This window comes from Nannobrachium achirus (genome assembly GCF_963921795.1).
Source record: "Nannobrachium achirus genome assembly, chromosome: 22".
In the NCBI taxonomy this organism is placed as follows: Eukaryota; Metazoa; Chordata; class Actinopteri; order Myctophiformes; family Myctophidae; genus Nannobrachium; species Nannobrachium achirus.
In genome coordinates, this window is record NC_137829.1 from 5,660,809 (window position 1) to 5,677,608 (window position 16,800).

The following is a 16,800-nucleotide window of genomic DNA, read 5'->3' on the forward strand; positions in this document are numbered from 1 at the left end:
TAAACTTCTTCCCCTTTTTTTTACTATTTTGAAAAACATTTTAAAATACTTCAAATGCTGATCTACATCTCCACGTTGTGAGCTTGCAGATCAGCTATTTGAAATATTTAAAAAAGTTTTTCAAACTAGTAAAAAAGGCAAAGAAATTTTGGCACAAGGCATAAGGCATGGATCATAATATAGCCCAGTGGGTTCAATGCAACCATGCTTTGTTTTCAAGTGATCACAGATACACACAGCGTAGCACAGCTTTGCTTTGAACACTTTGCTCCAAAGTCCATTGGATGCAGAGTTAAGATGCACTTTGTGTTAAATGCTATTGCAAAATGTGAGTTTTAGAAAGTGGTCCGTAAGTGGTATGCCATCAGAAAAACAGCCATGAACATAATATTATTCTTATAGTAGACTGTTGTATCACTGTGTGTATATATTCTCATGAACATAATATTATTCTTATAGTAGACTGTTGTATCACTGAGTGTATATATTCTCATGAACATAATATTATTCTTATAGTAGACTGTTGTATCACTGAGTGAATATACTCTCAGCGCTCCTCACAACTTGCTGTTGCTCTGTGTTCAGTAGTCTCAGTTGCTCAGGCGCCAGTTTGCATGGTCATCCTGTCACCTTTCACCTCCAGGTTGCCCCTGCCAGCAGTCAAGATGTCAGGCTATTGGACCACCAACCAGGAGGGCAACGCTCGTCGCAAACTACTCTGTCCCACAGAGACACGTCCCATAGACATCAAGGTACATTTAGCCCTAACATCAAAATGGTAACGCATGCACAATGTATATACTACATGTCTCCATGCAGATAACAGGGTACAGTATTTACACGACGGCAGTATTTTCCTCCAGTTGGGGAGGAGGAAGGTTCCCCCTCAAAAAAAGAATTGCTTTTTTTTATACTCCCACTCTGAACGTATACTTAAGTACTGTATGTATACGTTCAGAATGCATTGCTAGCATACTTTGCACTAATGCTTTCAGAAAACGTATGTGTACAGTTTAGTACGGTTCACTATGTTAAGAAATGTTTATTCGTTCAAAATTTGTGGGGATTTGTAAAACTATACATTTTTGGAATCTTCAGAGCATGGGGAATCCAGAAATCTTTGTTTACATTTGCACAGAAACCTGCAAAGCTGCCATTTTGGACGTTCAAAATGGCCGACTTAAAATACATAATTTGTGCTATCTTGGCTTTTAGACAACCTAGAAACTTAATTAAACATGCCAATCCTATGTTTTCTGGGTCAAGGAATCAAATGAGTAAATGATGGGTGTAAAATATTCCGGACCCCCACCCCATTTCTGCGGGTTATCTCTTTTGGGACCACCCAGAACAGTACGCCAGCCAGGTAATGTCCAATTTTCATAATATTAGAGTTGTTTTGTAGGTTTTAAAACATCCTGAGTTCGTTTATTACACTTTTAAAGCAGCCAGAAAAACCTTTCTGACTTTTGGTTGGGGTCTTTCCTCACCGGGGACCCCCCAGACAGACCCCTGAGCCTATCTCAGTAATCGCTCTGCTCCTGCTCCAGAGCAATGTTAAATTATATCATAATTGAAGCATAAAAGTTGTTGTAGCTGGGCTCTGGAAACAGAAATGAGTAGTTGCAAATAACAGGGGTTTTCCACAGGGGGTCCGGGACCCCTGGGGGGTCCTCATAGTTACTACAGGGGGTCCGCCAAATCTTTATGGGATCTTTTTTTTTTTTTTTTTTTTTTACATTTGAAACTTTTAATGTTTTTAGGTATCCTGGGTTATGTAGGCTATTGTACTTTGCAGGGATTGCAATGATTAAGGTATTGCAACTTCTTACTTTGGGCGTGCAGAACAACGTGTCTATTTATTGCACTGCACTACCCACTGACAACACAACACGCACACCTCTTTGTATTGTCACCCCAAAACCCTCACCCTATCCAAGAGCCCATGGTCAATTATGCCCAAAGAGATTCACTACAATACAGTCATTTCAGACATGCAGGATCTATTCGTCTTCATCATCATCATCTTCAATGTCCAACCTAATAGTGTTGATACAGTCTCCACCATAGCATAGAGTGAAAAGCAGGTTATTTGACTAGCTGCAACGTCCCTTGCAAACTGCTTTTCAGTCACATTATGAGCTCAAGTACTGCCTTTGGAGCAGGGAGGGCAAGACACCTGACTGGAACATACCCTCCACTCTCTGAATTCCATCTATTTTCTTCAATTGGTGGGCAATTTGACAGGTATGATTTATTCCTCATTGTAACATAGTTGGCACAGAGGATATGTGGTAACAGTGCAGCACAAGTTGGAGGTAGCATCTGAGTTCCCATCTGAGTAATTGCAGGGTAGTTGGACCTTTTCACCAAAATTGCTTTCTTTCACCTTAGAAATATTGCAAGAATTAGACCTTATCTGTCATTGGATGATGCAAAAACATTGATCCATGCTTTTGTCTTCTCCAGACTAGACTATTGCAATGCACTTTTTTCTGGCCTAGCAAAGAAAACTACAGATCGGCTTCAACTAGTCCAAATTGCAGCAGCCAGAGTGCTAACTAAAACTAAGATGAGAGAACACATCACTCCGGTTTTAGCCTTGTTACACTGGCTCCCAGTTGGTTTTAGGATTGATTTTAAAATTCTCTTACTTGTTTATAAATCTCTTAATGGTCTGGCACCGTCGTACCTCGTCGACTGCCTGTCTAGATATGAGCCAAACCACCCCTCATGTCTTCTACTGCAGGTCTGCTCGTTGTGCCCTCAATGACTTATAAGAAATATGGTGAAGCGGCTTTCTGTTTCTATGGGCCGACAGCCTGGAATAAACTTCCAGCACACCTAAGACAGGCACCCTCTGTGGATAGCTTTAAAGCACAGCTTAAGACCTATTTTTACACTCTTGCTTTTGGGTGATTTTAAATATATGTGCCTGATATCTTTTATGTCCACCCTGTCTGTAAAATGTTTTTATTTTAGAGCTCTTATTGACAGACTCGTGTGCAGACACACAAGGGAGGGAGAGAAGGAAAAATGCGACCGCTTTTGTTGAGAGCAGGTTCATGGTCATCACCATTAGGCTTCAAGTTGGCATTGACCCATGTACTTTGGAGATTCCAACAAATGATCTTCCCCAGTCAGCAACAGGTAGATTGTGTAGGCCAAGAACCCTTGACATTTGTGACATCCTATAACTTGACCTCGCTCGAATATATCTATATTCTTTTTTTTTTTGTACCTGTTGCAAATTTCAGAGAAGTAACAGCAGGAGGACATCAGTGTCGGGTGACCAAACAGTAGAGGCAAGGACTTGAGTAATCAGGGCCTATTCATGTGTGTGCACTTCCTCAAAATCATGTCCCTTGATGAATGTATTGTATTGTCTAACACAATTTTCTTTTATAAATAATACTGAGAATACTAATAAACCATCAGTATACATAAAAACGTTAAAAGTTTCAAAAAAAGTTTCAAAAAATATCCCATCAAGATTTGGCGGGCCCCCTGTAGTAACTCTGAGGACCTCCCAGGGGTCCCGGACCCCCTGTGGAAGACCCCTGGTATTTGCTACTGCTCCTTTTTGTTTTCAAAGCCCAGCTACAAAAACTTCTATGCTTCAATTATGATCTGATTTAACATTGTTCTGGAGCAGGAGCAGAGCGATTACTGAGATAGGCTCAGGGGTCTGTCTGGGGGGTCACAGGTGAGGAAAGACCCCAACCAAAAGTCAGAAAGGTTATTCTGGCTGCTTTAAAAGTGTAATAAACAAACTCAGGATGTTTTAAAACCTACAAAACAACTCTAATATTATGAAAATTGGACATTAACTGGCTGGCGTACTGTTCTGGGTGGTCCCAAAAGAGATAACCCGCAGAAATGGGGTGGGGGTCCGGAATATTTTACACCCATCATTTACTCATTTGATTCCTTGACCCAGAAAACATAGGATTGGCATGTTTAATTAAGTTTCTAGGTTGTCTAGAAGCCAAGATAGCACAAATTATATATTTTATGTCGGCCATTTTGAACGTCCAAAATGGCAGATTTGCAGGTTTCTGTGCAAATGTAAACAAAGATTTCTGGATTCCCCATGCTCTGAAGATTCCAAAAATGTATAGTTTTACTAATCCCCACAAATTTTGAACGAAAATACGTAGTGAACCTGACTAGTTATGATGTCGTCATGTACAGAAGTATCTGTACATGTATTTTACATCAAGTATAAATGGGCCTTTAAGCAGCATGGATGCTTCTCTTGGCACAGAATATCAGACTTCCACTGCTTATTGAGTGGTAGAGGGAACACACACACACACACACACACACACACACACACACACACACACACACACACACACATACACACACACACACAACCACGATAATGAAAGACCTAGACCAATCAGTGACGTCTCGATTGGGGCCAGATCAAGTCAAACCACGACTAGTCAGATCTCTGGCCTAGAATATCACCTGATTTCAACCAACATAAATCCTGCCCACGAAAATGGACGCCCTGGATTAATCAGAGAGGGTCCGATCGAGGCCAGTTAAATATCATAACTAGTCAGATATGTCCCCGAATATAAACTTATATACTCATATTTCAACTAACATCACAAACAATAACAATAATCCTATAGTCCATATGGTAATGGCCTGGTAATGACGTCAAGATCATCCCCATATGGGCTGTGATCTGGCCTAGTTCTGAACGTCACCGGAGGACGTTATAACGTCATCATGACGTCATTTGGCTTGCAGCGTTAGTTCTCCACTAGTCCCTCCCTAACATTTTAATTTGTTAAATTGTCAATATATTTAGTCATAGTTTTTGTCATCATAGCTTAGTTTTCATGTTTTTTGTTTTCGTCACTGAAAAAAGGTAGTCGGCAAACATTTTTCATTTTTAGTCCATGAAATCAACACTGTGCATGCGTATGTAATATGCATATGTGTGTATATTAAGGCGTGTGTCCTGTTGTGTGGTCCCAGGGCCCAGTGTTCCTGCGTGTGCAGGGCTACCCCTGTGACAGACAGGAGAGCAGAGCTCTTAGCTTCAGCGAGGAGAAAGCACACTGGCAGATCCCCATGAACGAGGTCAACATCATATGTGATGTCACCACCAAAGACGGTACATGCACTCACACACACACACACACACACACACACACACACACACACACACACACACACACACACACACACACACACACACACAAATACCATCTATGTGTGCAGCTCAGCACATGGTGTGGGGGGTTCGGTGGGGAGAGGGGGATAGGAAGAAAGAAACAAAAGAAAGTAAGAGACGAACATGAATGAATCTACATACAGTACGGGTTGTACATGCAGTTTATACTGTATGTAGATCCATTCATGAATTATTATCGTCTTCGCCAGGCCGGATAGCCGAAAGCCGGAGAGCCAGAGACTATGTTTTCGCCCCTGTCCATCTGTGTATCTGTGTGTCTGTGAGCAGCTAATCACCGGCACCGCTGGACAGATCGGCGTGAAACCTACTCCACCTCAAATGTTTCATAGCGGCCTCATGGTGACGCTATAACTGGCCACTTTACATTTTGGGCTTCAACTCTTGAATTGTAGGTTCTACAGTCAAAAACTATTCCCCAGGATTCCTCGGCTCATGACGCAACTCCCAATACATGCCATTTCAGCTTGACAAGATTTCGCGTTTTCTTCATAACACACTTTTTGCTAGTACTACTGCAGTTTTCATCCTCAAACAAATCGGTACACATTATCTCTGGAGTCATGTGTTCAAGATCTATTTGTCAGACTTTCCAGATTCCCTCCCTACTGTGGCAAGGGGCACGTTTTGCACAAAATGCCACAAATGATGAACACGTGTCCGATTGCCGTGAAACTTTGCCCACACTCCCAGTTGGCCAGGGAAGAACCTCCACCCCAATCTATTCCATGTGCGCCTCACTGTCGATTCGTTATTCTATTGATCTGATATTACACATTCTTTACTTTGCAGATGTGATTTATGTGGCGACGTGCAACCCGGTGTCCCTGTATGCCATGAAGGAGCATGGGGAGACCATTCACTGCATAGAGCTGTATGACGTCTTCCCCAGGACCATCAGCGGCGTGTGGCAGCCCTGCGTCACCATAGCTGCCCTGGGAAGCCCCCTGGACGGACAGGTGGTCCTCCACGAGGAGCAGGTACACTACATATTGTGCAATGTGCATGCACTTACACTAGGGCACGATTATGACATTTTACAACCAGTAAGACTCCCTAATCGGGAGATAAGCGACCGTTGGTCGCTTATCTCCATAAATAGAGCAAAAATGTGTTTTTCCAAAATCTTCCTGATCCATGTTGTTGACATGAGTGTAGACATACTGTGTAGTGATTTTCGTGATTTTAGGGCAAAATCTGAATCGGCCTCATGGTGGCGCTAGAGGGCCATGTGAGAAATGAGGGGTGGGGTCTCCTCGCCGCCAAGGCGGACGAATAGGTACCGGCCCCGGCTCTCCCGGTCGCTCCTAGCCCGAGTTACGGCATTTTATGTGAGCTGCAGTGGCAGGGGGTCCTCCACTGGGGGCGCCACCACTTTTGCATCCGTTCTGGAGCACCAGGAGTGGGTGGTCCCCGGGAATGCCCCGTGAGCAGCCCCGTTGGGGTGGTCATTTGGTCATTTTTGCACATTTGGTAATTTTTTACACCTGGGGGTCCCCCAGGGACCTGGGGGTCCCCGAAACTCCGGGGGTCCTTGGAGGTTGTAGTTTGGCAGGCAAGGAGTGTGTGTGCAAAATCTGGCATGGATCGGGGCAACGGTTGCAGAGATATGAGCAGGGCAAAAGTGTGACGTGTGACGTGTGACAGAGGGAGTGACGGAGTGACGGAGGGACAGCCGGTGGAGGTTTGGATAGTGTGCAAGTAACTGCGACCTACGGTCGCAATTATTTGTCACTCAAATAAGACGTGTGACGTGTGACAGAGGGAGTGACGGAGTGACGGAGGGACAGCCGGTGGAGGTTTGGATAGTGTGCAAGTAACTGCGACCTACGGTCGCAATTATTTGTCACTCAAATAATTGCAATTTAATTGTGTTTTTGTCGTTGACAATTACATTTCTGTTTGGCTTGTAGGCTTTGAAGTTGCACGTGGCAGATATGACACATAACCTAAAAATACAAAGAAATGACTGACATATTTGACAACTTTATACTTAAAAAAGAACATTGATAGTGGAAATAGCTGATCTACAAGCTCACAACAGGTCACATTGTGAGCTTGTAGATCTGCTATTTCCACAATGTTTTATCATGTTTGAAAATATGAAAATGTTTCAACATGAAAGCGATTATGACGAAATAATTGCGATTATGTCAAATCATTTCCACTGCTTACTACTTAATCACTATGCCTAAACCTAACCCCAACCTCAGTAAAACTATGCCTAAACCTAACCCTAACCCTTAGTCAAAATGATGGGACGTCGAAATAGCGAAATTTCACCCCTCTAGTCTGGTCACACCCCTACAGTTGTGCCACAGCACAGTACATAGATGAAACTGTGCACTGTTGAAGGTGGTTTAAGTTATTTTCTTTTTCTTTGTTTAAAATAAGTGTTAAATTGCTCTAAATACCCATAATGTGTCCCATATTGTCCCACCTGAAAATAATATGTGTTGTTTACTAAAGAGCTGGAGAGACAGGGAGAACCCTACTACTGAACAAACTCGATAGCAATGTTTACTCAGAATATTGAGATTTAGCTTTTTAATAAAAAACATTTTGTTTAACCAAAATAGCAGCACCTTTAAATGGAGATAATTTTGAAATGGTCCACATGAAATAGACTTGCACAAGCAATGTTTTGTCCCGTTCTGAGCGAGGGATCATAGTTCAATTTCAAAATAGTTTCCTTATGTGCATTGATGTCCACTCTGAATGGCTGTTTAATGCAGCCCTTATGTAATCTGGTGTTTTGAAACGCTGGTGAGGACAGCTTGAGCCCTTCAACCTATTGAGCTGTGTATGTGCGCGCGCTTGTGCACGCGCCTCTACACGACCACACCGAAATATGTGTGCACACTGGGGTAAGCGCGTGCTTGTGCTTGAATGTCTGTGGTTGTCCCCCTCCGCCGTAATTGACTTACCTCGAAAGACCCCAGCCTATACGAGAGGAGATTGCGAGGACAAGAACAATGCATGCAAAGTATTTATCCGAGCAGAACAGTTACACAGCTGCTGCATATTAGGCAAGAGGTCTAAAAATACCAGTGTGGAAAGAAAGCAAGAGATGGATCATGTTGCGTCTGTTCAAAACTGAAGAGCTCCAGACAGCATATGGTTCGGTCGCGGGTCATCGCTCTCCCAGGGGAAAGTATGTGCATGAACGCATGCATGCGCACACACACAAAAAAAAAAAGGCTGAATGAAAACACCTCAGGCCTGTCACACACTACCTCCAAGGCCAGTATATCTTTGGAGTGAGGGAGCGAGGATTGCCCCTTCTATGAATAGCTAATCCGGTATACGGTGGAGTGTATACAACCGAGGCCATACGGAAACCATTACGCCCGGGTGGGGGGGCCCGGGGCCCTCAGCCAGCTCCCCCGTGGCTCCCTCTCATAAAAGTCAATTGAAGATTAAGCCTTTCTGTGCGTCATGAATGAAAGCCTTGGCACGGCTCATCTGAGAGATACACACACGCATACATTATGTCCATGTACCGCTCATCCAAGTATGCAGCAAATGTATGCGCGTGCACACACGCGCACTCACACATACTCACACGCGCACGCACACGCACACGCGCGCGCACACACACACACACACACACACACACACACACACACACACACACACACACACTGTATAATATATACACATTATCTCACACACAAGACACATAGATCTTACATAACAGTAGAAGGGACATAGTTGTAGGTGTTGTATAGAAGATTAACTGGAAGCCTGTGTTTACTTCATACAGCCTGGAGAGGTCTGCCCTCTGCTGGTTGTACTGAGAACACATGGAGAAAAACACCCTGATAAGCCATTTCAGAAGATACTTAATCACTAAATTATAATACTGTGTCGAATGACTTTGTAGCGAGAATAGCAGATCTATAAGCTCACATGCGTCACATCATGATACTTTGTGACCTTAGGGAGACCTATCAACTATTTTCTCAGTTTCTCAATTCTGAAAATATGAAAAATATTCACTTACAATCACCAAAATAGGGGCACCAGGGTTGACTCAAGACTGAAGAGTAGGCATGCCAGTAGTGCAGTTATCTGGGCTCTCCAGTCAAGTATTTGTTCAGATTCCTCTTCGTCTTTCTCTTTTACCTCTTCCACTCTCTCTCTCTCTCTCTCTCTCTCTCTCTCTCTCTCTCTCTCTCTCTCTCTCTCTCTCTCTCTCTCTCCTTTTTTTCTTCACTGATTATATTGTTTTTTTTAGATTGATTTTATTATATTGTATTATATTGTATTATTATATTGTATTGATTATATCGTTTTTTAGATTGATATTCATATGCATTTGTTATATTGTTGCTGATGTTCTGACATATTATCTTGTTATAGTGATGTATTATCTGCTTATTGTAAGTCGCTTTGGATTAAAAGCGTCTGCTAAATGCCAAAACTGTAAACTGTAAACTGTACCTGCTATCTCTCTCTCCCCCTTCCTTTTACTGTACTTGCTATCTCTCTCTCCCACTTCCTTTAACTGTACTTGATATCTCAACTCAGTTCAAGGGGGGGGGGGGGCTTCTACAAACGATACATTGATTATTGATTGAAGAGGTAATGAATGTCTGTGTGTGTTCCAGAGTAACACAGTGCTCCATGTGGACGTGGTGACAGGGGCTGTGCGGAGGCTCATGCTGTCCCCAGAGAGTGAGCCGTCCTCCACACCCAAGACCTCCAACTGGTGGAGCAGCAAGAAGGAGGAGCAGGTCTGAGGCCACAACACATAGAGTCAGCATAGAGTTCTAATTACCAGAGATAGGGATTAGCCCATTTAGACCTGAACGCAAACCTGTGTCACTTTAGATTTTAACCACTTAAACCATTATTTTATGCTTCAACTATTGCAATTTTTTCATGTCAAGGACCTCCAAAATCACATGCATTTGGCCACAGACTCCCATCTCAAAATATGTTGTTCCAGGGACCACCCAGAAGCAAATATTTGAGTCACAAATGTTTGCTTTTAAAAGGATATAATCAAAGACTTGCTAAAAGAAATCTTGTTTTTTCAAAAATAGCAGATCCACAGTAAGGTTACGGATCCATTTGGATCCCCCTAAAGGAACCCTGGGGTCGCTGGGCCCCACTTTAAGAACCACTGCCCTAGACCTCCAATTAGAGATGTTTTAAGTACAAAATCGATTTAGAAAATAGAAAATTCCAAGACACATCTGTTATAATAGCCCGTCCCAATGTTGTAAAAAAAAGTCAATTTATGACCAGTATATCGGCCAAGCCGATATATCAGTCTGACTCTGACAGACAGAGATAGGAGGAATAGGTCTGGGGATGCTCTGATGCTGTGGTGTAGTGATGTGTTGTTCATAAGAATCGAATCATTAGCAAGACTCGTGAACGATTCAATCGTTCGTGGAGTTGTACATGTTAAACCTGTGTAAGTAGTATTACAGTACATGGTTTATAGAGGTCCATTATGCTACACTAGATGATACTGATCATATACTTTTCATATATTGTTATTATTTAACCAGGATAATTGAGAAGAAGAATATTTCAAGGCACTGCAACATTATACATTATATACTTTTGGGCGTCATGGCTTTAATGTTTTTTGTCAGGCTTTTTCCCCTTATTTATAGTCAGTGTATAGAGAGACAGGAAACGGTGAGATAGAGTCGGGGAGACATGCAGCAAAGGTCCGCCCGGCCCGGTTATTGAACCAGGGACTCACTAATAATCACTATCGGGCATCATTCAGAGCCTATGTGGTACAGTATGTGCCTTAAACATTCGGATACCTGCGCCCCATTCATGCCTCTAATTGTGAGCCTTGTGTTTTTAGGGCGCTCATAAGATGTGCTGTGACTTCTCCCACAAGAACTGGCTTCTGTTCTACAAGGAAGAAGGGTGAGTGTCTCTGTCGTGCCATCCGATATAAAATATTATTAATATCAGCCTAGCACACTCTGCACTGCAGACCATACTGTTGCTACAAAAAACATTGCTGCAAAAGTCTGTGTGTGTGTTTTTTTGTGTGCGTGCGTGCGTGCGTGCGTGCGTGCGTGCGTGCATGTGTGTATGTTTATTTGTGTGCGTGTGTGTGTGTGTGTGTGTGTGCGTGTGTGTGTGTGTGCGTGCGTGCGTGCGTGCGTGCGTGCGTGCGTGCGTGCGTGCGTGCGTGCGTGCGTGTGTGTGTGTCTGTGTGACCACAGCAACCAGCTGGAGGTGCTGGATGTGCTGGAGGGACGGGTCCACTCCATCTCTCTGCCCATCAACCTGAAGACTGTCTTCCTGGTGGCAGAGGACCGATGGCTGCTGCTAGAGAGCAATACCAACAAGTAAAAACTGTTACTTTTCAGGATTCAAATTAAAAATGGCAGCTCAAAACCGTGATGCAGGTTGAGCTTGTAGATCTGCTATTTTTGCTACTTTTTTTAACAATATTTTTGGGCCTTTATTTATAGTATAGTAGGTAGACATGAAACAGGGAGAGAGAGACAGGGAGTGACATGCAACAAAGGCCGTCGGGATCGGGACTCCGGCATCAGAGCCTATGTGGTATGGGCCTGGACCGCTAGGCCCTATTCCTGCAACTTTTGTGTGTTACTGTTGTATGTAGTAGGGCAAGATTTTTTTTTTTGTAAAGATATTTTTCAGATATTTTTCAAAAGTCACAATTTTTTTAGATTTTACACAACAACAAAGACAAAAGACAAGAACAAGAACAATGAAACAAAACAAAAAAAACAAATAACCCACCCACCCAAACACACCCCAGGTACAGTATAGTTTCCTCCCCTACATTTGCATTATTAACAGCATATTACATATTACAATATCCCATTTAGTTACAAGGGTGCAATGATTGTAACAAAGACATAAAAGGGCCCCATATTTTCTTATATGTTGCTGGTTTCCTCCTGACATTATACAGGATCTTTTCAGGAGTACAGTAGGAAGTTAATTCGTTCAACCAATGCCTTTGAGAAGGAGGATTTTCAGCTTTCCAATTTTGGAGAATACACTTTTTCCCAGCTGTACCTGCCAGCAAAATGAAGTACTTCTTGTATTGACTTAACGAAAGTCCCTGTACGTCTAGTAGGGCAAGAATTTAAGGAAAAACATAAAAGTTAAAATATGGAGATGGTGATTTGAGGTTTCTGCCCGACAGCAACAGTGTCTCTATTTACCTGTCTCTCTTTCTCTTTCCATCTCTCCATCTCATTGCCACCTCCTCCTCCCTTCTTTCCTTGGTTCTTCTCTCCCCCGTTGGCTCTGACTGTCCATCCATCTGCCTGTTCCTCTCAAATCTCCCCAAAATATTTTCAGAGTTTGGTAAAGGGTTTTTAAGACGTGCTACACATGGAAAACATCATCTGTAACCGGGTGTGTTTGTTTTGTCAACCAGGAAGTTCCTGCTGACCAAGCCCATGCACATGGGAGCCGAGGACTCCGGAGTGTGCCAGCTTCACAGCATCAGCGAGGACGGCGTCACCTCCGGGCATGACACCAGCTCTGGTACACCCTGTTTTAACACTACACACATAACAACGACATGTGCGATGAAGAATTCACTATCCTGGTGTCAAAGGTCTGTGTTTGTTATACTATTACTAGTAAGGGGTGACAAGCGACCTTTCCCTAAAGGGCGAGGTGTTCCAAAGTGATGTGGACATCAGGGATGTGTACATCAGGGACGTGGACATCAGGGATCTCCATATATGGGCATAAAATAGATTTGTTCCCCTGGCGTCACAGGGATCTCCATATCTCCATATACAGTATGGGCATAAAAGGGATTTGTTCCCCCTGGCATCACAGGGCATCATTAATATTGATGACATCAGGGAACTCCATATATGGGCTTAAAAGGGATTCTGTTAGTGTGACATCACAGTGACATCAGATCATGATGACCCATGGGTTTGCCCATAAACCGTACAAATGTGTACACGTCTACACACGGACAAGCTGTGACATTTCACATGGTAAACTGCGACCTTCGGTCACAATAAATTCAACTAAGGGCCTAGATGTGTGGCGTGTCACAGAGGGAGAGAAATACGGGCGTAGAACTGAGACGGAGGATGGGAGTGGATGTGGTGAGGAGAGGCAGACAGACTGAGATGGTCAGACACAGCAAACGACTGGGTGAAGAAATTAATGTCAGTTAACTGAGAGGGAACAGGACCCATTGGCTGGTTAAAGAAGACCCGGCAAATGAGCATGTTGGCTGACATGAGAGCACTCGGCATCGACCAGGGAGTGGCCATGGGCCGTCCCCGGTGGAAGAAAGCCATAGCAAGGATTCAGTCCAACCCAGCCGTATCTGGAACTCAGTGTACTCTGTTTGAGAGCACTTGGAAGGAACTTAAAAACGAAAATAATTTGTTTAAGATGTTAATATCTAACAAAGTTTTAATTGTCCTGTCATCTCATACATAAATGTTATTGAATGTACAGACATGAATGTACAGACATGACATCAACCCAATTACCACTACTAGACAAAAAGACTGCGCCCCTCAATCACCCCTTTGCCCCTATCATGACAAGATTCTACTTCAAAGTCAAACCCATCACTCAAGATTTCAATGCGGAGCATCTAGGATCGTTGTCATACACTCATGTCCGTTATGTTTCTTAATTACCCGCAGTGCTCACTGATGTCATGAGTAATGTTCAACGAGTGAGACTGTAATGAGTGCACAGGGATCATAATCCAGTAGAATAACTCAATGATCCTCTGATTCTCTAATTGGGGCCACTGAACTCCGCAGTACCCTGAGGAAAAAATATATTTGTTCCTGAGAGAGATGAGGGGCACTGAGATGAGATTATTAATGCTGCACATTGACACTGTCTGGCTGTCTGGATCGCTCTTTTAAATGTGTCATTAAGCGGCTCACTCAATTTATTTTTCTCCCCACAAGTGTGATGTCTGGTACATCAGGGAAATGGGAAGCTGTACAACGTAGGCACTTAGGCCTTTCCCTTTCCCATTCTCTTGCTCATTTGTCTCTCCATTCATCAGCATCACACTCTACTCCTTTACCCACCCACCCTACCCTACCCCTCATCTACCCAGGTGAGGTGTGCCTTCCCCAGATGCTGTCGTGTGAGCAACTCCCCAACGAGAATCTGAGCGCTGCTCTGGACCAGAAGATCGTCTCCCCTAACCGTCTGCTGGCAGACACCGGATCCTATGCCACCATCATTGTGGGCTTCCCAGACCTCATGGTGAGCATACAGAAGATGACTTGTACTTTTGAGTGTTCTTGAGTGTATTACTCTCTCACCTTAGTTTGGGAGAGCTAACCAAAGCCTGTTCACTCGGGCACCAACTTGGAAATGTACCTGGACAATAAATTCTGACTAACAAGACAAGACTCACATCTCTTTGAATGGGGAGTGATCTAAATTTAAAGTTGACATACAGTACATTTTATATTTAGGAACATTGGCGAATTGTATATAACCTGGATTTTTAAAACGTAGTTCCAAAGGACACTGATTCTAGCTTGGTAAACCATCCCGGTCGTGTGAATTCACATAATCATGTGTCTTCTGCAGACCGCCAGGTCTGGCCCCAAGCACTGGGTAGGCTTAGGGCCCTGTGACTGACAGATGCTGATTGGCTATTTCACTTTTTGGTTCCTGCAAAACGCCCACCTAGCGCTTGGGGCAAGACCGTTCAGCAGGAGACATAGAAAAGCATATTTTTCCACTTAACCATGCTTGTACACATGCACCATCCCCCACCCCATGAAACGATGAGATCTTTGATTTTCTTAATGAAATGCAGGCAAAGTTTCATTGATTGGCCAGCTTTCCTGACAGCCTTCCTTTGCATTATTATTGGTACCGCCATCTTTAGCATTTCCCATTCTCCCATTCGCGCCGCCCATGGCTGCTGGTGACTACGTGTGTTGCGTTCTGTCGGTGTTTTTGTGTTTGTTTGTTTTTGTTTTTGTTTATGTTATATGTGAAAAAATTGATTTGAATGCAAAAATGTAGTATGCCAAAGCAAATTCCTATGTGTATTACACAATGGTTAATAAAGAAATCTGAATCTGAATCTGAATCTGAATCTGAATCTAAAGAGAGCTCTGTTTCCCATATATTATACTTTCTCAGAGCTGATGTCTCTTGATAGTTTGAACTCAACTAAGTGTATAATGAGCCAAAACTTTGTTTGAATTAGCTGTTAGTGGCTGGAGTCATCCTGACCCAACTTAACTTCCAACTACCTCTCCTTCTACATTTCCTCTTCCAAGAAAGAATTATTCATAACTTTTTCTCACTCTGCGATGCTCCTACCTTGAGGTCACAAGGCTATATTGTTGTGTCCTTAGCGTAGGTAAGCAGTGATATTTATTTCTAATTTCTTTCCTCTCTGGTCAGTCACCTAATGAAGTGTACACCTATAAGAGACCTGTGGACCTATCAGAGGTAAAGGGCGGAGAGGCTGGAGGTCACATGTTCTACAGAGGCGGGCTCCGCTCCGGCCCGGCTAAAAGAAGCAACTGCGTCAGTCAGCTCTCGGCCAATCAGGTGGTCAGAGCCCTCCCGCCCACCCAAGTGCCCTTGAAGGAGGTCTATCCCAAAGGTCAGAGTTCATATTGGTTAGATGTGGGGAAAGTACTGCTTTCTTTCACAAAACCACTCTAAATACATTTTAAACTTTTTCCACAGATTGTGAAATGACACAGATCAGGCATTCAGCATAAATGAGTAGGCATGAATTATATTCTGTTCTCTTTTGTCACTTTAGATGTCACCCCTCCCATGAGTGCAGCTTACTTGGAGGTGACAGACCTGAACTCTAAGAAAGTCAAATACATTCCTGTGCCAAGGTAAATAGACCAACCACCATGCCATAAATGTCACTTGAAGAAAGCTTGACTGACATGTAGTGGTCAAGGACGGTACTGCACTCAATGCTGATTGTGGATCAATACAAGATTAACAGATACAAAATAAACCAGAAGACGTACTGTAGACTTTATAAACAATAAAATAAAAAGGACAAACAACTAAGGAAATAAAGACATAGCAAAACAATACACTAGACAAAAACAAACAGCTAATGGCAGTGTCACACTCAACAATAACCAGTAAGACTTCCTAATCGGGAGATAAGCGACCGTCACATCGCATACACAAAGCAAACACATCTCAAGCAAGCTGATAGATGTTAACCTCTCACCAGACTTTCCACTGCAGAGGAAAGCCTGGTATTCATTCTAAACCGAGCTGTGTTATCCAGTTTAGAAAAAAGGGAAAAGAATGGGGGTTCCAGTGGTTGGTTCCTGTTGGCGTCGCATTGTTTTTGTTCCCCACATAACACAAATCATTTAGTTTATTCTTGCTAGTCACGCTACGAGTTATAATAAATGATGAACACGATACCAACATTTATACCAATTTAACCGATTTGTAAACTAGGGGAATCCTTTTGGAGTTGCACGGCAACGGTAGTTTCCGGTCGGTGGTGCCGGCCACCTGGCGTAAAAATGACAAAAGTCACCCTTTGCCCCTCTGATTGGCTAGGGCAGGGGTTCCCAAACCTTTTTGTCTCAGGGCACCCC

General features: G+C 43.2%; 1 protein-coding gene across 1 annotated transcript in view; it reads left to right on the top strand.

The window, feature by feature from the left end:
* The window catches only part of vwa8 (von Willebrand factor A domain containing 8), a 120,800-nt gene that overhangs the window by 54,914 nt on the left and 49,086 nt on the right, over positions 1-16,800 (top strand). Inside the window, exons 27-36 of the mRNA XM_080753653.1 lie at positions 644-752; positions 4,999-5,137; positions 6,008-6,195; positions 9,829-9,954; positions 11,052-11,116; positions 11,422-11,547; positions 12,618-12,727; positions 14,298-14,449; positions 15,614-15,818; positions 15,984-16,065. Of these exons, the coding sequence (XP_080609779.1) occupies positions 644-752; positions 4,999-5,137; positions 6,008-6,195; positions 9,829-9,954; positions 11,052-11,116; positions 11,422-11,547; positions 12,618-12,727; positions 14,298-14,449; positions 15,614-15,818; positions 15,984-16,065 (1,302 nt within the window). The remainder of the gene's footprint in view (positions 1-643; positions 753-4,998; positions 5,138-6,007; positions 6,196-9,828; positions 9,955-11,051; positions 11,117-11,421; positions 11,548-12,617; positions 12,728-14,297; positions 14,450-15,613; positions 15,819-15,983; positions 16,066-16,800) is intronic.